This window comes from Eleutherodactylus coqui, chromosome 13 (genome assembly GCF_035609145.1).
Source record: "Eleutherodactylus coqui strain aEleCoq1 chromosome 13, aEleCoq1.hap1, whole genome shotgun sequence".
NCBI classification, from domain to species: domain Eukaryota; kingdom Metazoa; phylum Chordata; class Amphibia; order Anura; family Eleutherodactylidae; genus Eleutherodactylus; species Eleutherodactylus coqui.
Window position 1 is genome coordinate 49,585,255 of NC_089849.1, and position 17,481 is coordinate 49,602,735.

General features: G+C 42.3%; 1 protein-coding gene across 7 annotated transcripts in view; it reads left to right on the plus strand.

The window, feature by feature from the left end:
• The first annotated feature begins 648 nt into the window (after positions 1 to 648).
• KIAA1755 (KIAA1755 ortholog) overlaps positions 649 to 17,481 on the plus strand; it is a 64,199-nt gene continuing 47,366 nt past the window's right edge. The window contains exons 1-6 of one of the 7 annotated variants that reach the window (XM_066588038.1): positions 649 to 857; positions 971 to 1,124; positions 3,354 to 4,638; positions 9,944 to 10,144; positions 11,761 to 11,884; positions 12,047 to 12,140. In XM_066588038.1, coding sequence (XP_066444135.1) covers positions 3,882 to 4,638; positions 9,944 to 10,144; positions 11,761 to 11,884; positions 12,047 to 12,140 — 1,176 coding nt within the window. In that variant the 5' untranslated portion in view covers positions 649 to 857; positions 971 to 1,124; positions 3,354 to 3,881. The other 6 variants (XM_066588041.1, XM_066588042.1, XM_066588044.1 and 3 more) reach the window with 6 other exon arrangements.

Sequence of the window (17,481 nt, forward strand, 5' to 3'; positions counted from 1 at the left end):
TAGAACAGAGCTGTCTGCTTCCTGCAGAAATCAGTTCGGTACACCAGTGCATTGCCTCAACATAAAGCTGATCTTTGGAAGCCCTAGCCATGAACCCCACTGATTATTGAGGATAGGCCATAAATAGTTTACAACTGGACAATGCCTTTAAGAAAACATTCTGCCAAAAACATGTAGTTTCACCTGACTTCAATTGAAATTTTCCTACCTGGCAGAGGAAATTTTTGGCCATCGTAAACGAAAGTTCACATAAAACCTTTATTTGATCACAATATAGTAACAATGAATCTACCAGTAATTGATACATTCGGTTCTGCTACGTTTGTATACATTGTTGCAACATCTCTGCTGCTGACACAAAAAGCGTGCAGTGTAAAGAGATGTTCTTCTGCACAGGGTCCAGGAGCGACAGCCCATCAGTTACTTGCACAGTATACTTTTACTCTAATCTCAGGGTGTGTGAATGGGTACAAGTCCCAGCAGGTGACTGTTGATACAACTGTTAGCTTGTGATCAGTGCCAGCAAGCAGTGGGGGGAAGGGAGGGGGCTTCTATTAAAGTCTGACAGCCTGACACCAAGCTCTGTCTCCACATTCCTCTGTCTTTGGTGCAGCTAAATTCGGATCGCAGCCCTCCAATCACATCAATGGAAGGCGCAGGGAGGGGGTCCTTCAAGGGGAGGCTTGGTTGACTGTAGGTGCTGGGGGTTTGTCTCCTTGTCCCCTTTTTTTGTATGTGGCAGGAACGGCCTGGTGACTGGAGGTGTGTAAGCAGCAAGTTGGAACTGGTAGCCCCTCCTGAGAAGTGCAAGTAAAGAAGTTTTGTTGCAGACTCCTGCAGGCGTCCATCTCTGGAAGGTATTATGTACTTATCATGCTTCATTAAGTGCAGACTGGGTGATGTGTGATGTCGCTCATCCCCGCATGCACACTGGGATTCTAGTAAGTTTCACTCTTTTCGTTTTGTGTAGTTTGTCTTACATTTCGAGAACTACTTTCCCAGAATGCATTGAGTTGCATTGTCAGCCATAATGGGGAATCAGAGAATTACTGCTCCTATTACAAGGCAGGCCTGGCTGTACAAAGCACCTGTGACTATGTGAAACTTGGAGGTGTTCTACAAGGGTAGGTAAAGAAAGTACGTAGCGTAACTTTTGGGGATCGTAGCTGAACTTGTTGGGTGGATCTTTTATTTGTGTGCGCACATTTACCCATATGGATGGGAGACATTCAATGATTCAACATGCATGGATTGACTATCCACCCACCAACTAGGGTCCTCAATATCTTACTTTTTATTATAGTCAGTATAACAATGTAGAAGCTACATGCTCTCTGTTAAGTTAATGTTATTGACCCTTTATGCAATGTTTACGCCTATCAATTGAGCCTGCAGTTCTATTCCCTCTGTGTTTACTAAGTGGCTTAGTGCCCGCTACTACTGGTATTATGTGTTGGGACCCGACCTCAGAAATGACAGCTTTATGTACAGTACTGTGTATGCTCTATGTTGGTTTCCTCTGGCTATTCCAATATCCTCCCACAATGTCTTCTAATAAGCATAAGGCCCAGATCATCATGGCGCCCCCTTAGGAGTGCCTCACACAGCTAACGCTACTTTCATATTATGTTTTTGAAGTATGTGCTGGTTTCCACTATATACATATAAAGGATCTTTAGGCTAAATTCTTTGGATAAAAATCCTTTCCATCTCGGTGCGGCTGGTATCCATTTTTTTTCCTGAATGCCATGGCCCAGCAGACTGTGCTATTCCAAGCAGATGTATCCTGTAAAACACTGTTTCTCTTAAGTGGACACCTTAGTAGTTTTGGGGTGACAGATGTCATTGTAAGGTATTTGTTTAACGGATATGTCATAAGCATTTCAACGCTCCTTTCTTAGTGTGGAGACATCAAAAACTCTTATTGTTGCCCTAATCCATTCTTGGCTTGATTGCTGTAACTCACTACCAATTGGTTTTCCTCTCACTTAACTCTTCCCTTTTCCAATCGATCCTGAATGCAGCAGCTAAAGCTTATATTTTTGTCCAACCGCTACACTAATGTCTCCACCCTGTGTCGGTCACTTCATTGGTTGCCCATCCACTGTAGATGACATTTTAAGCGCATTACTCTCATCCATAAATCTCTCCACAAAGCAGCACCAGTTCTCTGGAATGCACTACCTCAGGCAATCAGGTTAATCTCCAATGCCCATAGTTTTTAATATGCCCTCAAAGCATATCTTTTAAGGGAGACCTACCACATTCCCTAATCTAATTCTTCTGCATTTACCCCGCTTCTACTTTCCCTTAGAGCTTGTGCTCCCCACACGCCGTACACCCTAAGGCACTTCATATCTGTACATACACAGATATCGGCTGGTGACCGGCTCATACAGCTTTATATATACTACCCTATTTATATATAAGATGGCAGGACCATTGTATAGAACAAGCACTTATACGTCTTGTGTCACCCTAGTTCCCAATAGTCTATAAACTCTTGTGAGCATGACCCTCCCTCCTATTGTTCAAACTGTCAATGGGTTTAATATCTTATATCTTTTTTTCGTCTATATTCCCCCTGACTTGTAAAATGCTGCATATTATTATTATAAGAGCATCCGTTAGAAGGATACTATTATAGCCTATAAGTGACGAATAGGCTAAACAGATGCCTAACAGTGGCATCCATCACCCATAGGCTATAATAGCATCTGTTTAACAGATACTTTCTATTACAGGATGCCATTATAGCCTATAGTTGATGAATGCCACTGTTAGTCATCTGTCGCAACCTTTGTGAAATGTATACATTGGGAATGTTTCCTGGTGCATACGTTAGGCAAAAGCCATTAACGCAGTGGATATAGTCACCGAGATCCTGCGCTGACAGGAACCAGTATGAGACGATATATTCTATACAGCGTTTTAGAATATGTTGGAGCTAAAAAAAATAATAGGAAATAAATTCCCACTGATAGAACTGACAGTTTTGGCCACTTACATGCAGTAATGATCATCGTGATTGTCGTCTTTCTTCTAGATCAAAGCAAATCGTGTTGTGTAAGGGGAACCCTAGGATGCATCAGTATCTATGCCGCATGTGCTTAGTAATCTGCTCCATTCATCTCTGTTTCGGTGGATAAATGCCAATGAACTCCTACTAAACAAACATTTATTTTTGCCTTGCCATGAAAAATAGGACAAGGCACACAGGAAAATGTAAACATACGGCGAGGGTTGCTGCCGGCGCTATTATCTATCACAGACTTTGCTCTATTCCCTTGTATTTGAACAAATCTTGTGTCCATAAAGCATAATTTTTAATTCAATTTATATTCTTTTCGCAGGCCCCTTGGAAACTGGTCGCGTCGCTTCATTACAGAGCGATTACAAGGTTGCTTAATGTACTGTTTAATTGCAGTCTCCACGCTAAGTGCTCGGTGGCCGCAGCATGGCTGGTTCCCCGTATGGACTCATATCAGGCGACATGCTCTGGAACACTGACTCGGCTCCATCTTCTTGGGAGTTGCTTGAAGACTTTAAGAGGCCATGACAGAATCAGGCTGTTCATTAGTACATTGACATTTAAGCAGAAATTTAATTTAATTCAATTTCTGGCTGCTCGGAGTGGACACATTCCTGGAGATATCGGTCAACCGGTGAAAACTAGGAATCCATAAATAAACTCTACAATATCAATTCGAAAGGGAATTCTGGATGAATTTACCTAAAATTTCCCCCTCCCCCCAACTCGGTCAACATCCACGGCCACAAAAAAAACCTAATTTCAATAACTAGGATCAGCCAGGGAGGAATCATGTCATAAGTACTTAGAAGTACGATGGAAATACAGGACTGATGTGACTCGAACGTCCATGCAGAACAAAACCTCATATTCCTTTAAAGACGTTTCCGAGCTTGAAGTGCTGAACGATCTCATGACACCACACTTGGATGAGACGGCAGACAAAGATCTGGAAGGAGACTATGTGGACCTTTTAGAATCCGCTGTCAAGGCCGAAAATAAACCATTCATTTCTCGCCACCAGGAAATGGGGGATTCTATCAGGGTTCCTAAAGTTAACGGAGATCCTGTTTCAAGTGTTGCTATTAATAAGTGGGTGTGTGGGAGAACTCAGACCAGTGAGGAAGGGGTGTGCACCCCATGCCGTAGGAGAAAACTCAACAAAGAACTGAATGTCAAGGAATCAAAGTGCCGCTTCCGTCAGTCATATCTTGCAGCTCTTAAAAATCCAATTAAGTTCCTCACAACACCTATGACTGAGATTTTGGAAGAAACAATGAGTAGATCTAGCACTTTTGCTGCCTTAGAAAGTCCTATTTGTTCCCGTCGTAAACCTCAAAACCAAACATCCAGGCTTTTCGCTGGAAAGACAGACTCCAAATCTGGGGATTTGCCAGGTGCTTCAAGAAACCCAAAAATGACTGCTTCACCTGGCTCAGACTCTTCTTCTCCATCCCTTGTACATAGATTCTCCTTTCTAAAAGGACAACGTGGAGATAGCCTTAGCATGGATAACAGCTCTAATCAGTATGGTGGGACTTGGAGAAGAGTGTCTGCCGTCTGCTCTCCTAGACTTAGCCGGGCTAAGTTCTCCGGGAAAGGTATTAGTAAGTGGATGAGTTTCCTTTTATAGCAAGAACGTGTGAGACTTTAGCACTGGAAGTATAGTTTAAAAATTGGTGAACATACATACAGATATAGTAAACGTTAACTTGACATTCAAAGCATTATAGCTAAAATGTACCACAATGCTGTAATCAAGTTATCACAAAGCACTGGTCGTGTTAACGATTGTTATATCTGTGCGTGACTATATCTGTAATTCACGTCTATTTCGATTTCATAATCAACCCTTATGGCCATGCGTTCTACTAAAAAGATGCAAATGTAGTCAAAATGCTACCATTGTACAGGAAGTGATTAGAAAAAAAAGGGGTTGCAATCTTTCTAGAAACAGCACCACTCTAGTCCATAGATTGTTCTTGGTATTGCAGCTCAGCCTCAAATTGGATGGAGCTGCAATGTATGAACCAGAACATTCTACAGTTTCTGGAAAAGGGAGAAGAATTTTCTATTCCTGGGCAACTCCTATATAAACCAATAATACCAATCAAGTATCAAATAAGACCATGTGTTAGAGCTCTACAGACATCATTAGACCAAAAAATCCAAAAAATTGGAGGCTGGTATCAAGTTTTTAAGTGCATGGCCTGACTGTGAATTACTACGACTATTCCAAGACATACTGTAAGTACTGTGTATACAGCTAGCACTAATAGATATGGTCCTCATTTTTGATGAGCGAACTATGGAAGCGTTCGGTTCACCCAGTTCCATGAACTTTTACAAAAAGTTCAGTTCAGTCCGAATTAGTTCAAACTGAACCAGCAGATCACCAAAACTTCTAAAACTGAGGTTTAATATGGTCTAAGAGCCATAAAAGCCTGGTATAACACTTAGTTTATACACCAGTGTTCAGGCCTAGTGCTGAGACAACTGAATCAGTAGAACCCTGTTTCGTGTAGAAGTTTGCTAAAAGCTTGTTTTGGATTTGTTACTCCAATATGTCCATATCTTTTAGGGGGATGTTGAATGGGTACATTGTCCGAGTTTGGACAAGTAAAGGATGACTGATCCTGAAGATCATGTTTTAGGATGTGTTCACATTTAGCAGAAAGGGCAGAAATCAGCTGCAGATCTACAGCTGAATCTGAGTCAAAATCTGCACCAATGGTCAATATTACCAATAATAACACTATACAGTGACCATATAGCGGTATATATCAGTTCTACAAAGCTACAAAGGTGTTCTGCAAAGTATATTAGTACTTACAGTATCATTATATCCAGTAACCCCAGGTGGCATCTTCTGTGACTGGAGTTGTTCATTTTCCTTTTTCTTCTCCATCTTGGCCCAGACTGCCATGATGACTTCGTCCGGTCATAACTTGGCCCTGCAGAATGACACACACATTTTTAGCTCCTCAATTTTCTAGAATGCTCCCTATGTTTTCCCAACCTCTACACAATCTCCCCATCCATAGTGCCCTAGATAGTAGTAACGCCACAGTGGTGCCCTACACAGTAAGGCTATATTCATATCTTTGTTAGAGGATTCTTTTCTCCTGCTTCATTATAGAAGCTGATAAGGGGAATTCCCTGGTCAAACGTACCCATTTTATGACGGAAGTGATCAGAGCCGAACAGACCCCATTTCACCAGACAAAAGGTCCTGCAAGTAGGAGGCTTAAAAAACACAGGTGTGAATGTAGCCTGATAGTACCCTATTTTGGTTCCCCATGTAGGCCCAAGCTGTATGTGCAGGTTTTAAAGGTCTTCACACAGTAAAAGTGCCCACACACAGTAATGATACCTTCGTTATGCCCCAACTCATTCATAATACCCATGTGGCACAGAGTGCTAAAACAATAGAAATGCAGTCCCAAGGTCTCACTCACAACCTTCAGGTTCAATCCCCGCATGGTGCAGATAACCGGCTCAAGGTTGACTCAGCCTACCATCCTTCCGAGGTCGGTGAAATGAATACCCAGCTTGGTGGGTATTTAAGGTGCTGCGGAATAAGTTGGCGCTATACAAATCATAAGATTTATTTTTTATTATACTATTTTGCCATAGTGCCAACGCGACCTTTTGTCCTCAATAATAATACCCCACCCATGCACCCGCTCAGTAATGCCCGTTATATACAGACAAAAATAATCTGTACTCACCTCTCTTACTCCCCTGGCCGCAACAATCATTTTCCAACTGATCTCTGAGTAGCGCAAACACGTGACCAAGAAAGTGCTTGCTTCACCACCAACATTAAGATCGGGGGTCAGTCATAGGGACCATGTGTTCTTGTTACATGCGGAAGTCAGTTGGGGAACAGAGCGGCAGAGCGAGAGAGGTGAGTATAGGCATTTATTTCAGTTACCTTCAAGGTTGACTATTGTGCCAGAGCCAGTAGTCTACACTCCACATGGCCCCCTGGCCACTGTGCCAGGCAACTCAAGATCATAGACACCACACAATTAAGCAAAGTGGGGCATTGCTACTAAAATTCTTATTAGGTGAGGTCTGTATAACTATTTATATCAACATAATATACATTTATTTCAATGAGAGCACCAGAAATTGCTGAGTTGAAACACTCGGCAATCTATGGCACTCCCATTGAAATGAATTTAGTGGCAGTGCTCTTGCGCGACCTCCATTCCATTCATTTGGGAACGAACCAGATTACTCTTCTCGGGATTGGTGGGAGTCCCAGTGGTCGGACTTCCACTGAAAAGCTAGTAATTCCCTATCTCTTGGATAGAAGATAACTTGTTTCAACTGGAATACCGCTTAGAAGCCTAATTCACATGGGCGTATGCAATTCAGGTCTGTGAAAAATGCACCTTTTTCACTGCATGTGTAGGTGCGAGTTTGGTGTGTATGCACATTTTTTATGTCCCAATTGCATCTGCACTTTGAATCCCATTTACTGCGTTTTTCACATGTGCAAAAAACCTCAAAGAAGCCCAATTGATGTCACTTTTTTTTGACAGTTTTCAACACTGTCTCTTGGCTACATGCGTAAAAAAACATTGAATAGGCATGAAACATCCATTTTCACTGCGTTGGTTTACACTCCCATAGACTTTCAAGGGTGATTTTGGTCCATGATACGGACCAAGAGAGGACATTCTGCATTTTTTTTTACATGCATCAACACACGTCTAAATACATTCAATTGGTCCATATTTAGTCCATAAAAAAAAAACTTGCCACCCGGCGGCCCACATACAAAAATGCTCAAGTCTCCCACTATAGTCAATGGGGTTCATTACTCGAGTAGAGCTCTCGAATTTTACGAAAAGCTCAACTCAAATAACGAGGACCCAAGCATTTGGGTACTCGCTCATCTCTAGTCGTCCGTATTAGATCCGTCATTCAGGATCTCCACCGATCACCTGATCGACCGTTGCTTACTTGCCCTGTTGAGTCCCATTTTTACACGGGACGAATTTTGAGCAATTACTCAGGCTGTTATTCGTCCATGTTAAAGTATCCTTATATTGATTGACTATAAGATAGTAATTTCTGTTCCTGTCACACTAATGTATGGTGATTCTATTCAACACTCATCTACCACTTGGGAACCAGTATTTGAGAATTGCTGGACTTGCAAGAACTATATAGGGTAGTAATAAGGTCTGATTAACCACACTTAGTCAGTTTTTGTTTTCATTTATTACTTCATTGCGTGTTAAGTATTGTATACACACACATATATATATATATATATATATATATATATATATATATATATATATAGTCCTTGTGCGTGTATGCTATTATTTCTAATAAAGCTTGATTGGTTAAGTGAAAAAACCTTATACAGCATGCTGTATATACAAGATGCAAATATTATCAACATTCATATTATTTCCATACGGTCACTGAACAGAATCTACTATATCATGACCAAAATTACCAATAATAACACTGTGTAAGGGCCAAATAATGCTATATTCACATTTGTGTTAGAGAGCTCCATTCGGAGTTTCCATCACAAATCCGGCATGAAGGACTTTGTCTTCCAGTAAAATGTTGGACAGCTTAATGGAGACCAAACACACACCATTAAAGTCAATGAGGTCCGTTCAACGCTGTTCATTTCCTTTATAAGAGGGACCCGTTTGGCAAGGGATTCCCCTTTTCTGCTCCCATAATAGAACAGGAAAATGGAAGACCCAAATGCAGGTGTGAATATAGCCGAATACCACTTGACCATGATCACCTATTACCACCAAGCACTGATTAAATAATACCACCAAATACTTAGGAAATAATACCACCATACTGTACTTGAAATACCACTATACAAAGATCAGTATTACCATCATGCATTGACCGCATAGCGGTAGAACCCAGCTCTACACAGGCGGACAGTGTAAGAGACTACACTACTGTTACCTCCAGCAGTCGCAAATAATATCTCCTCTGATTGGTGTTTTTCACTTTTCCGCCTTTTTTTATCTGGTTCAAACTGCCATGACGAGTTCTCCCGGCCACAGCTTGTCTCTGCAAAATTTAACCAATGGACATTTTAGCTTCTTGCTTTACCAGAACTTGTTACCTCTACACAATCCTCATATCCATAGTGCCCCATCAGTAAAAATGCCCCTTTTTATGCTGTTAAAAAAATACATTATACTCATCTTTTTCACTCCCCCGGAACTCAGGTTCTTCCTCACTGTTGGATAGCATGGTCACATCCCCCCCCCCCCCCTCACTCGAGTAACTCACCTTGCCGAACGTGCTCGCTCATCTCTAGTTACTATCCTACCTACTACATCTCTCTTACTGAGTTCAAGAAGTTGAGATATGGGTAGGCGGTAGGGTCTTGTGACATGAAGAAGCTCACTGGTTTTCTTTCCTGACTACAAAGTATCCTACAGAGCGACCAATGGCTACAGCATTCCTTATACTTATAACATATAGTTATATGCTGTTATTGAGTTTTTTCGCAATGCACCAGATCTCATCTGTAGAATACATGTGCACTTATCTACTTTTAGTTCAATTTATCCCATACTGTTGCCAAGCGCTCAGGATGATAATCTTGCTGTTTACAAGCGTTGTGTATTTTTTTTCGGAAATCAGATCTCCTCGGGATGTAAAAATAGTCATAACCTCATCTGCCCCTTTAAAAGCACAACATATTTCTGTGACATACAGAACCATAGGCTCGTCTTTGGAATCGGGGTTCACACCGTGTCACATACTTTTAATAGCCATGTACTGTATCTGCTTGGAAGTCATGCAACTTAATGCAAAGCCTTCAGTACTTACGCTTTAAGCCTGGGGTCCTAAATTAAACACGCCGGACAATTCTTACTAAAGTGTTGTCTTTCCATTAAGCAGGATCAGTAGCGACTATGAATCCTGGTACTGAGGTGATGTCTTCTGTTCAGAAAGTGCCATCCAAGAGTGGACTATGGGTATCCATTGTAGGATCTCCATCAAGAGGATCCAGTCCTTGGGAGACCATTACTGATCTTCCAATCCAGTGCCAGGATCTCAGTGCCAAGTTATTGTATTCTGGAATCGCTTGTCTTCCAGGTTTGTAGAACTACTTATTTCTGGTGTCTTTTCCATTTGAAGTCTTGATGTAGGCAATTGGAATTGCTTTAAATGTAAAGACAAAGTCACACTTCTTTAAATTTGTGGCCAGCTTGTCACACAGCATGCATCTCCTGTCACTACTGAAGAGGTCACCCTGAAAAGGGCACTGTTGGTTCGGATGTCATGGGTACTTGAAACTTTCACCCCCATTCATTGCTGAATTGCTAACCCTAAATAAGACGGTCTGTGATGAGCCCTGCTTAGGTTGAAATGCACCAGTAGCCAATTAGGAAATTGATAGGGTGTATCTAGTCTAGGATTCAGATGGTATCGCCCTTGTCAGGCCGGATACCCTGTTCTAGGCATTCGGTTTTATTAATCCATATCTATTAGGGTGCAACAGAGCTACTTGGTTTACTTGATCACCTCTCCTGGATGTTTCTGACACCATCGACAAACTCCTATGATTCATTTAATCAAGATCATGATAAGTGTTCCTCTTTTTATGTCTCGCTGGTTTCTCTGAATTTACTGTTGGCACACTGAGGATTTGCTCTTACTGTTTTTTCTGTTCTAGTTTTGTGCGTTCACTTGTTGTTGTGTCTTATAGGACTTTTTAAAAGTCATGTTCTATAAAGTTAGGTCCTCGTATTTGTTGAGTTTGATGTTATCTTGGTGAGAGGAACCGCTGACTTTCTTATTTAGGTCAGGTTGACATTATTGCGCTGATTTTGGCTTAATGAATAGTTCTTTGGTGGAAAATGATTGATAGATGAAAGGCGAAGAAATTAGTTTCTAAACAGCAGTGTGCTACACAGTCGCCATGAAAATTCTGGAAAGGAAGTTTCTTATGTACTGCTACCTCTACAGTTCTGATAACTAGATCTTTGCTGAGGCTATTGCACTAACTTAAAGGGACCCTGTTATAAACTATAAGCCATATAAAATATGTTGTGGTGCTCATAGTTTAGATGATGATGAGTCCGGGGAGCCATTTCCCATACTCACCAGGTCCCCCATTCATGCAGCATTCACCGGCAAAAGTCAAAGTACGCACAGCAGCTTGACTCTTTACAGAAGGCAGTCCCATTCATCTTTATGGGAGTGTGTGCGCACTGCCTTCTAAAGAGTGTCAACCCGCTGTATGTGCACTGACTGTGCCGTGGGACACTGCAGGAATGGGCGAGTATGAAAAGAGGCTCCTTGGACTTCACATCACCTAAACTATAAGCACCATAACTTAGTTTATGGTCCTTACAGTTGATGACAGATCCCCTATAAGACCATCTTACATGGGCCAATAATTAGGGCATGGACGTTCACCTGAACCTTTGTTTGTCCAATTATTGAGCCATTGAATATGCCAGCTGACGAAATATCAAACACTTGTTGGCTGATTGGATTATTCATGCAGGCTTAAAATGCTTGTTTGCCAGCAACACATCTTCCCACATAAATAGGGGATGTGCTGCAGGCTAATGCATCTATATGATTGGTTCTCCCCATACTTGTGATTTTCTGTGTGTGTAAAAACTGCCCACTGAGCGGTATACGAGTTTGTATATGCATGCTAGTTTTATCTTTATGTATTAACCTGATCATTATGGTATTAGGAAGTCGGGATAAACTGGGCAGGGCCATAATCCAGGTGACCACCGACAGCACAGCGTGGGATGCTACATGGTGCTCAGTGAGAGACGTGGCTCGGCTCTTCCTCTATCTGTTCTCGGTGGCCAGGTGAGATATGATATCTATAAGATATTTCAGCTTCACTAGACTGCTACCACTATTGGTACTACTACCGTTCCTTTGTTCTATCATGAGGATCACAAGTGTATAAAAGTAGATACAAATGTATCCATTATTTTATGGAATCCTAATATGTCGTTTTTCTTACAGAAAGGAGATAAGAGATCTGGGACTGATGATTTTAGTGGATGCCAGGAAGCACCCTCCATCTCCATGTCTCCACGCGGCACTGCAGTGTGCCCAGGTGAGTGTACAACAGAACTGAGACTCCTGCAATAGAGAATCATAGGCACTAGGTATGCTGTGTGGTACATCCATATGGTACAATATTACTCAGTACCTCCATAATATGGCATGCCGCAATTATTCTGTGATGGATTCCATACAGTAGAGCACTGTAACTAGAGTACTATGGACCCTGGAGCAAACTCAGGACCACAGCCACTAAGAATATAATAGTTAAAATATTAGGCCCTCCCTCACACTTTTCCTACAGTACTATACAATTTTTTTAGGTGGGTGTGGAAAAAATGCTGTAAAATAAGTATGCTTTCAGCAATAGAAGTGTTAATAGTTTATTTTTTGTCAATTTACTAAATGCAAAGTGACTGAAGAAAAGAGAAATCTAAATCACATCAATATTTGGTATGACCATCCTTTGTCTTCAAAACAGCATCAATTCTTCTACACTTGCACACAGTTTTTGAAGGAACTCAGCAGGGAGGTTGTTCCAAACATGATATGACCTCACAGATCTCTGATCTCAACATCATCCAGTCTGTCTGGGAATACATGAAGAGACAAAAGGATTTAAGCAAGCCGACATCCACAGAATATCTGGGGATGTCGGCCAACAACTGTAGTGGCCCAGAGTTAGTGGGGCCCCTCCATAATGTTATATGTCTGTTTTGTGCCACTGTCTTGTCATTGTCCTATGTGTAGTATGTATTAGTATTAGGTGTAATGCAACCCTGCAGCACTGAATGGGTTAATGTCTGGGTTATGTCTGGAAAATGTATCACTTTGTGTGATGTGACTGTGTTATATATATATGTGTTTGCAAGGGGGATGCAAGTCAGTCCGTGCCAGTCTTGCAAGAGTCTAGTCTGAGTCTGCAAGTTAGCAAGTGTTCCTGTAAGAGTCAGTGAGTGAGTTACATAGACACCTATAGGTCTGTGTGTGGAGAGAATGGAGGAAGCTGAGCGATTACCTTCTGCTTGGCCTGGGCCCAGTCTACCCAGTCTATGCCGATGCTACCACTAAGCACTGACTAAGAGAGAAGGACCGCTGCATGGCTAAAGGAAAAGACAAGTAATATGAGTGTGGACTGGTATGGAGTTAGAGAGAGAGTCGTCGGGAGCGGGATCACACAGATAACTGGGACTGTGGATCGTCTAGAATACCCCGAGAATCCTCCCTGTCGCATCACTTTATTCTGTTGTAGACGGAAACATTACAGTGAACGGACATTACCGACTGTTCCCGGTTTGTCCAGAAAGTTTTTCGTGTGTGTGAACTAAGTTATTTCACCATGAATTTTCACAGCAGCGGATGGAACAGTGGCGTTACATGTGATAAAGAAGTTTCAGGTAACCTCCGGTTACTTTTCCCCTGTGACCTCCCCCAGCAGTGACTTGGTCGGGTCCCGAGCTACCCCCATGGGAGGAGATGATAGAGACCCATGATAAAGCCTTTATCTACCCCGCTATCTCCTCGGCTGTGGGCCCGCTCTTCGGACGCTGTACAATCTCCCTGCCGAGTTCCTTCAAAAACTATGCAAGTATACCTAGAAGAATTGATGCTGTTGTAAAGGCAAAGGCTGGTCACACCAAATATTGATGCGAGTTAGATTTTTCTTTTGTTCATTCACTTTTTGTTAATTGACAAAAATAAACTATTAACACTTTTTCATTTTTGAAAGAATTCTTAGGCCTCAGTGACACGGGTGCATCGGCACCCGTACACTGGCGCCGATGCGCCCGTGTGACTGCAGGAAGGAGACGGACGTACCTGCAGACGGCCGTCTCTCTGCAGCGCTGAAGGAAAAAACACATGACCGGCAATGAAGCCGGTCACATGTTCTTTCCTCCAGCGCTGCAGAGAGACGGCCGTCTGCAGGTATGTCAGTCTGCTGGTGTCAGTCACACGGGCGCATCGGCGCCGGTGTACGGGTGCCGATGCACCCGTGTCACTGAGGCCTCACTTTGCATTTTATTCAAACTGGCCTAAAACTTTTGCACAGCATTGTATATGCCTCTTTAGCGTACACCGCTCAGATCACCTACTCTTTAAGGCACACGCGCCGCAGCATACAGTCAGCCATATTTTTACAGTATTACTGGATATTCTCAGGTGCAGAATTGGGTCAGCCAGGCAATCAGTGTGCTCCCTGTTTCACTGGGTCAGAAGGGGTATTTTGTCTCCTTAAGGAGAGCACCTAGGAGGTGAATAAGGAGGCTTATAAGGCCATGTTGCTCCTCTGGAAAATATGCAAATAAGGAAAATAGAATAATACCTCTGCAGCGCCCCCTACTGGATGGCAGCAAAGAGTCTGACATTGTTTTTCAGGACTGCTCACTCACACACCGTCTAAGGGCTTTCCCTAAGGAGAGAGGATATCCTTACTGACCCACGTCATAGACCTCTCAACAGCCAAACCAGAAACCTACTGCACACTGATGAGTGGCAAAACCCCCTTTCTGCATATGGTTTTCTGTTTTTTCGTCAATTCCCAATCCTTGTTATAAAGACCTGTATAAAGGGTCTGCTATTGATTTGCAGGAATTCTGCCATCCAATAGGTGGCGCTGCAGAGGTATTCTTCCATCTTCCTTATTTTCTGTTCCACTTGCATGCACGGCGCTGCGCTATGGACTCCGGAGCAGTCATTTGTGCCTATCCATCCCAGTTAAGTGAAAGTCCTGCTGCTTCTAATAGCTGTGCCATGCAGCAACGTGTTCCCCTACTCCTCCTGGCCCGGCTGCAGTTAAACCCCTTGCGACCATGATTGTTATGCCCCCATGTGCATATATGGGTGCCTTTGTTACGACGCTGTACCACTCCTGGCATATACAGAGCCAAAACATGGGCATATGCATAGGGATCTAGGTGAAAGGCAGCAGAGGTTATGCCCTGCTGGTTCGAGATATATTTTCATCCCTGCAATATGCTGCAGCAATATGATTCAGACCATTAGCAATGAGGATTGAGCCACAATACTCTCAGTTCTCCAATTATACAATCTCACTTAACGACCTTTCTACAGACCAAGAAGAAGCTGGAACTTCCCATCTTTCTACATTTTTAACATTACATAATATCTTTTCAGCGCATAAGCAGTTAATGCGGAGATGTTTGCGATTCCGAGTGCCCATCCCAAAAATGACATTTGAGGATTAATTGTACCATTAGGCAGGAGGGTTCCATAAAGTTTATTAGGTGGTAATAACGTCGGCTGCCTGTTAAAGCGAGACTGCTTTCTAATGAGTTTAGACTGCTTCTTTAATGATGTACGGAGTGAATCTAAATATAGACGATGGAAAGGCTTATATTGAAGCCGCATCTATTAATTCCCTGCTAAATGATAAATGTAGAATAATTATCTTCCTCCATCAGCCTGTCTGGCCAGCAGTCGCCATGATGAACACTCTCATATATGAAAGTGCCGATGCTTGGGAATATTCAGTTTCCATACTGGTCCTACCACTTTATTAGATTGCAGGATATGCTGGGGGGATGGGACACAAATATTGCACAGAGGTTAAAGGGATCCTTGCAGAAGGAGATTATTGAAATGAGACTCCAACAATGAAGGAAGGGGTAGTGGGCGACGGCCCTTGTTTTCTAAGCTTCATTGTGTTCCTTAACTCCTTCAAGACTGGACAGATTTTTTTTTTTTCATCAATGCCTTCCAAGAGCCAGAACTTTTTCACTTTCCCACTAACATGGCTGTATGAGGGCTTGTTTTTTTGTGGCACGGGTTTTATTTTTTAGTAGTACCATTTAAGTTACCCAAAATATTATTACTATATTATACACATGACATGTTTGTTTGTTATTCCAATACAGACAGTATGTGCAAGGGTTTTTAGGCCGGAGTATAAGGCCTCATGCCCACGGGGAAATTCGGGCCCGCACAGATTCCCCATGCAGAATCCTGCAGTGGGTCCTTCCTTTCCTGCAGACATGAGGCCTCAAAATCGATTATACTCACCTCTCAGGACGCTGCAGGTCTCCCCTCCGTCGCGGCCAGATCTTCTTTCTTCGGCCCGGCAGATTTTGTAGTCTCACAATGTCGCAGGCTACAAAACATCCCTCATGTGGAAGAACCCATAGGAAAGCATGGGCTCCACATACATGCAATTTGTAGCACTGTCTCATTGTGAGAAAATCACGCATCAAAGTCGCCTGTGTGAATGCAGCCTTAGGGCTCCTGCACATTGGCGAGAAATTTGTGCGAAATTTGTGCCTTGCGAGAAACACAAATCTCACACAAATATGAAACACACTCTGTTGAATGAGTTCATTTACGCTAGCGATGTTTTCCTGCATAGCACCATGTTGTGATGCGATGCAGAAAACAAATTGCAGCATGTTCTTTCTTTGAGCGCGCTTTCACACAACAGTTTTTATGTTCAGTTTTTTGTAAGCCAAAGCCAGGAGTTGTTCCAAAATACGGAAGACATGCAAATCTTTTCATATCGCTGGTACGAAATAGCTGCAATATCGCGGCTATGTACACACGATTTTGTAGTGTCAGTGATGCTTTTTTCTTGGGAAAAATGTAGCATTGTATCGCTGCTACCTGAGCCCCCCCCCACCCCACCCCCCCTGTTTATTTTGTAGCAAGAAATTCAATAGGACATTCTAATGTAACAAAAAAATCGCATTGCACAAAAATCGCAAGTTTTGGCTGGATTTCAGGAAGGCAGATTTTAATGGACTCAGAAAGAGGGTAGTAAGAATCCAATGGCTGGATGTTCTTAAGTCCAGAAATGTCCAAGAAGGTTGGGAAACATTGCGAAATGAGATTCTCAAAGCATAATCCTTAACAATCCCTAAAAGAAGGAAGAATGGAAAACATTTAAAGAGACCAGGATGGATGAACACAGAACTTGTACACATTAAAAAGGCAGAAAAATATGTTTATCAAATAGAAAGAGGGGAAAATATCTAAAGAAGAATACAATGCGGTCTGTCGAAACTGTAGGGCAAGTGTCAGAAAAGCTAAAGCTGATAATAAATTGAGGCTTGCAACAGAGGCCAAAAGCAATAAAAAAGTATTTGGGGGGTATGTAAAATGCAAAAGAAAAGTCAAAGATTCTTATTTTGTATCTGTTTTCTCTCAGAAAGTAGATGCAACATCAACTGATCTTCCTTGTGTTATTGGGGGAATAAGAGAATCCAGGCTATTTATAAGCAGAGAGATGGAGAGGGAACACTTAGTTAATTTAAATGAATTCAAGTCTCAAGGTCCAGATGAATTACATCCTAGGATACTAAAGGAAGCAGCAGAGGTAAGTGCTGAACCACTCGCAAAATCTTTAAAAATTCCTGGAGAACAGGAGAAGTCCCAGAAGATTGGAA